This window comes from Salarias fasciatus, chromosome 19 (assembly GCF_902148845.1).
Source record: "Salarias fasciatus chromosome 19, fSalaFa1.1, whole genome shotgun sequence".
Lineage (NCBI taxonomy): Eukaryota > Metazoa > Chordata > Actinopteri > Blenniiformes > Blenniidae > Salarias > Salarias fasciatus.
The window spans coordinates 24000795-24007011 of NC_043763.1; the positions used below are offsets into that span (position 1 = coordinate 24000795).

Sequence of the window (6217 nt, forward strand, 5' to 3'; positions counted from 1 at the left end):
AATGCAGGAAAAATTTCCATGACGGGACAAATAGCTCACATTTAATGCAAATTAGATTTTTAAGATGAATCCATGTTGGTGAGAAAGAAATGATACGAATACATAAAAGCTCATGATGTTTATAAAGAATTTCAGAGTTTTATTAAGAGCAAACTGAGATTACGGAACTCAAATTGAATTTAAAAAAAAACACCATAACATGAGTAAATGACAATATGAAGACTCGACGAGTGATAAAACATTTTTAAAATAAAGTAAAATGAGATACAGTGGAACAGATGTCAAAGTGAGAGAAACATGTTACAAAAAGACAAAGAAGTAGAAATGGATGAAAATGACCACAAACATTAAGTAAAATTATTTAACTGAATGCAGATGGTCTCAAAGAAATTAACAAAGCAATGAAATTAGACCAAGTCAAAGAAAAGAAGCAGATAAACGATCAAATGAGGGCAACGTAACCACACAGTTAATGTGTGTAATCAAAGACAAACTAGCAATAAAGATGAATAAATGTGCGAACAAGGCGCAGCTGAAGACTTTTTTTTTTTTTTTTTTATCAAGTCAAGCCTGCCGTGGACTAGCTTTGATTCCTGGTGCACATTAACTATGTATAACAGCTCTAAGTCGAACGCCAAGTCGATTGATGTTAACGATTATTTCTGCACTAATTGATGAGTTGTCTGTGACTGCAAAGGTTCGCAGGTTTGATCTCTCAGCTGTTAGTCAGCATCTCATAATGAACAGAAGGTTAAAAGCATCATTTAAAGACAGAACACACTGAGAGGGACTTATTAAAGGTAAAGCAGTCATTTCAGGCTCAAAGACAGAATCCAGCGATGAGCAGCGTTTCCAAATGTGGGGCCTTTTAAAGGGAAAATGACAAAATGTTGTCATAGCAACTGTGTCTGTTTCAAAGGCAATATTAATGTTCCCTGACATTCAGAGAAGTGAAGTAGTGGTCTGAAGACAGAGCCCTGGGGAACACCATCATTCCGTTCATCCATAGAAAATGAAAATTCTGGTGCTATGAGGTAATGTGGTTGTTAATCATTTAATAAGTGGCCTGTGGTGGAATTATTTCAGACATTTTTAAATGTATCAATCAAAATCGCTGAACCAATATTGAAAATATTTCACCAATAATCGAGGCACAGTTTTAGAAAATGTATAAGATGTTTTCATTTGAAAACGTTGTCATGTAAACAGACCCTCATGGAAAAGCCTTAAAATATATTGAGAGTAATAATGCAGTATATCAGAAGGCAGGACGACATTCATTAGATTTTTTTTCAACTTTTTTTCATGCGACGGTCCCTCCGTCAGTCACACCGAGGTGATACACTCGGTGGTGCTGGTCACACACACTCCGCAGTCGCACCTCAGGGCCACGGGGTAGGTGTAGGTGGGGTCCACGTTGGCTGGCAGTTGGGCAGTTTGACGGTGACCAGGCGGCTCTTGTTGTACGTACAGGACCCGCTGGTAGGACTCGATGAAGGGGGGGCTACCAGGACCGGCTTCTGAAACACAAGCACTTTGAGTTCAGCCTGGATTTTTACTCTTTTAGATGATTTTAAAGGATTACAGATGGGTTCTTCTTGACACCCCCCACCTCCCAGGTATCGCAGCGCCCCCAGCAGGCGTCCGTGGTGATGTGCAGGCCCCCGCACCCGGGTTTCCGGGCCTGGAAGCTGAAACTCTCGGATTGTCCGCGCAGCCCACGAAGCGCAGCAAGGTTCACGGCCGTCACGCCGGGGCCGGGGCCGGAGCTGAGCTGGGGCGGTCACGGCACGGAGGAGACCACCAGGAGCAGCCGGCACAGCTGCAGTCCAGCGGCCCTGCGGGGAAATCCAGGTCACATGTTACACACACCTGAACGGACTTTGTCCCACATGGAGAAAAAATGCAGCCTCACATGTAAAATAATGTTATCAGCTTCCTGATGCCTTCATCACTCCACTCCTTAAATACATTCAGACTGATCAAGACCGAGACCTGGAGGGGCTGAGGCCAACTCAGAGCCAGTACCAGACCAGATCTGGTCTCAAGACCACGACCTCTCTCGAGTACTGCTTGATGATAAAAACAATTATTAAAATCCTTTTTTTTGATTAGAACCCTTATCCTAACTGAAAATTTTACAGGAAATAATTTAATTGAGACACATAGATCTGATTGACACAAGTTTGGAAGCAAAGTGGAAATGCCTCTGAAAAAGATGAAATAAAATACAGTGTCAGAAAGACATTTTAAACATTTTCTCAGGGTTTCTATTTGATGTAAAGTTCTAAATTGTCTTCAAGTTGCCTGAATGAATTACAAAAAACAAATTAAGAAATTGAAATAAAACCTTCATAATTTCAACCAGTTTAGGTTTACTTCCCTCAAAAAAAGAAGAAAAAAAATTGTGAAGTGTATTTTCAGGAAACACTTGATGATAACTGATGGAACAAAAGAATGAAATCAACAAATTTAAAAAAAAAAAGGTGCTTAGAAAACAACGTTCTGACCTCATTCTAACAAGTCTTAGTTCTTATCAATAAATAAAATAAATATGTTCCAGATTTTTTAAAATCTAGACTTCCACGTAGTTATAACTCATTAAAGCAGTGGAGTCATGAGTGGAGATTGGAAGTTGTCTTCACTCACCACTGTGGTCTTCCTCTGGAGATCCATCTCGGCTTCACAGCTCAAACCTCAATAAAACACTGAAGTTGACCTCTGATGTGGCGTTGAAAGGCAGCAGAGATGAACTGTCTGCTCAGAGACCTCACAGGGGTTTTTATCGTCTGTCCGCCCCCCTCCCTCCATTCCACCTCCACCCCCGGGGGGCTCGTCACACCTGTCACTGCCATCGGATCAGCCACCAGCGCCTGTTCCCACTCCATTAGCTCGATGAGGAGCAGAGCGCGTCCTTTTGTTCGGAGTCGATCACGTGGAAGAAGGGGAACGCCGCCGTGGCCGTTTTCTCCTGCCTGAGTCTCAATTAACTGAATCCACCAGCAGAGTGGAGTCCTGTTCTCACACCGTCCACGTCTTCACATCCTCCCACACTTTGTCTCCTTCACTCCTCACTCTTTCTGTTTGCTTCTGTTTGATGACTAAGACCAGGACCCGGATGAGACGGAAACAGTTCAACCACTCTCATGAACACTTCACTGAATCCAGAGGAAAAACATGAGAAACAGAAACTCCACCATACAAGGATACTGGGTGTGGTTTCATGACAGGTGGACTAAAGACAAGCAGGACTCTGGAAGACGCTTCTGAAGAACTCTGGGCTGTTCAGAAATTCCCCGTGGATTTCACCTCCAGCAGCGGGCGGCCCGATTGCCTCCACCTGTTCATCACCCTGTACAACCTGGCCGGAGACGGCAGTCGCCACTGAACCATTCTACATCACATGACCGCTCCGTTCAGCCAAACGGACCAACCAGCTGCTTCTGGAGGTTTTTCACCAGACGTCAAGATGGATCTCGGTTGATCCGAGCACACATGCATTTTTCACTCAAACCACTTTCCAATGTGTCATCAGTCGCTCAGGCGAGGTTCCCCGTTCGGACAACCACCGCAGCTCCAAACGCTTCGTGATCTTCATAAACACCTTCCCGTCCAGTACTGTACCAGCTGCCCGAGCCTCAGGTCTGCCCCGACTGCCATTCAGCAGTGATGTTGGGTCTTGTGTGGTGGTGATGGTTGACCACCCAGACCGTGAATGTGGATACAGTGCGACAGTGAGTGGTTAGCGCCGCGGTGGGCGGAAGGGTCGATGGCGCGGAATCTGCAGTCTACCCAGGGTAGCTGTGGCTACGGATATAGCTTACCACCACTGAGTATGGAGTGAATGAATGTTGTAAAGTGACAAAAGTCAGGTCAGAAGAAATGCTCTGCAGCTGGAGCAGAATCACAACGAACCGCTGTGAAGTTCAGGATGACTCAGATCAGAAAAAAGAAAACACTACGACCTCTGAACTGTCTCTAATCACAGCAACACACCAGGAGTGATTCCAGCTCTGAAAACACAGGAAGGGAAGCAAACCAACTCCCAGTGGAACATTTCTGCCGGTTCAATTAACAGGAGTGCAGTGAGTGTTTACAGAAGAGATTTAAGGTGCTTTAAGATAATTACAGGTTCGTCACGGAGCAGTTCTTAAAGAAACGAGACCAAATGGCGAGCAGCTTCAAACCAGGGATCAGAACAGGCTGCGGGACAACGGTGCAGATCACACTGCTCCACAGATCGAGTCATTTCAGTCTAAAAATAATCACATTTTCACCGACTCTTCAGACTGTCACATAGAACATGAGTCCGACAGCGTCTTATTGTCTCAATTCTCAGGAAATCAGAAGTCTGCTAAGTCTTCCTTTACGGACTTTAAGGTGGAAAACAAAGGGAAAAAAATCACAGAACAGGAGGAAATGTTTGGCTGAACTTCTTTCGATGTCGATTTTCAGGGGTTATCAAACCTACCTAGTTTTCTCAGAACAGAAGATTTTAAGAACAAAGTTCCTGATTTATAGCCTGGCACGCCAGACTGTCTCTCCATGCTCAGGGATACATGGGGAAATGTCTTTATATGTGTGACACATAAATAAAGTCAGTTCTGGGGTGCCAGGCTACCCGATTTGTTTTCAACTCAAAAATTTTCTTAAAAAAAAACATCTCATGATATGAAAATGAATGAAATCATGAAACGGTGAATATTTCTGGTTTTTGCATTTCTTTATGACGTTGTGGTTGTTTCTGCATTGTCTTCTTCTCATATTGAATTTGAATATCAAGATTATTTTATGATCTTTTCCAGAAGCCGAGTGAGACTCCCTTTCAGAAACAATTACTGGATGTAGAAGCAGAAGTTTGTCTTGTTTTGACAGTTTAGCCTCCATAATTGACTCAAAGTGCCGTTTATAGGAGTGAATCCAGAAAGTCACACACATTAAAGTATTGACTCTTCTTTTAGAGACCTGACTGAGTCGAAGTAGAGGATTCCTGTGTTGAACTGTAAAGTGATGCTGTGCTGACCTCTGCTGGTCTGCTGCGGTACTGCAGCTCCAAACTGAAACATCTTCTGTTTTATTCTTGTTTGTTTTAGGTTAATCTATTTCAGTCTTATTCCCCTATGTTCTATTTGTTCTTCTAATCTATATTTTTTTAATCTCGGCCTCTTCTAGTTTTATGTAATTTAGTTCATTTTGTGTGTAGTTCTTATCTTTTTTTCTATATATTATTTTAGATTTATTTTAGATGTTCAATGTTTTCTATTCTACTGGAATTCCTTTTGTTGTAGTCTGGTCCTTAACCTTTTTACTCCAGCTGAGTTGTTCTATTCAGATATGTCTCTGTATCTCTCCTCCATCGCATTCTCATCTGTTAACGCTGCTCTTCATTTATAAACTGTTATCAGAAAGTTTGCAATTTTTGCAAATATTTTGTTAAGTTCTGTTCTAATGTACTGCTGTTGATGAATGACATGAGTGAAGGCCGTGATGCGTTCAGGGTCTCAGGCGCCATCAGAAACATCACATTTAAGCCTGTGTGCACTTATGTTGCTGGACCTTTAACCTGTGTATGTGTGTGTGAGAGTGTGTGACTGGTCCTCTATATATAGTGAGTTTCCTGGCCCCCCCCGTCGGTGTGTGTGTTATGGCCGCTGCCTCTCCGGTGACGGAGGTGCGGTCGGTCCTGGGAGCTCTCCACGCTCCAGCTGTGTCAAGCTGCCCCTCAGGTTTCATCTGCGCCGACTGCGACACCACAGCGACTACCGCAGCTCCACCAGCAGCGCCAGCTGTCCCCCGACAGCGCCGTCCTGCCCGGATCTGCTCACACACCCCGAAACTCAGCCCTGAGCTGCACGTGAGTACCCACAACTCTCGACGTGTGTGTGTGTGTGTGTGGTGTGTGTGTGTGTGTGTGTGTGTGTGTGTGTGTGTGTGTGTGTGGATGTAGATGTGGATGTGTGTTTGAGTTGCAGCTGATCACAGGTGATCAGAGGAGTCGAAGTTTGATCCACACGGAAAGTCCTCTGGTCAAGGACTTGTAGCATGAACTGATCCCACACACACACACACACACACACACGTGTGTGTTCCCTGCTGCTATTTCTGGGCCCTGACAGCTTCATAACAGCAGAGACGATGTGAGATTCCTGCAGCTCACTGTCAGCCGGTCAGAGTCTCTTTCCCCGTATTCATGCTCTGATTTCGAAGCTCGCCTGTT

At 44.1% G+C, this 6217-nt stretch overlaps 1 protein-coding gene across 1 annotated transcript; it reads right to left on the minus strand.

Annotated features, from left to right (window-relative positions):
- Window positions 1-1326: 1326 nt before the first annotated feature.
- On the minus strand, window positions 1327-2676 carry LOC115407193 (glycoprotein hormone beta-5). The gene is given in 4 exon segments (XM_075410468.1): window positions 1327-1424; window positions 1427-1520; window positions 1613-1774; window positions 2650-2676. Coding segments are annotated over 4 exon segments (381 nt in total).
- Window positions 2677-6217: the final 3541 nt, after the last annotated feature.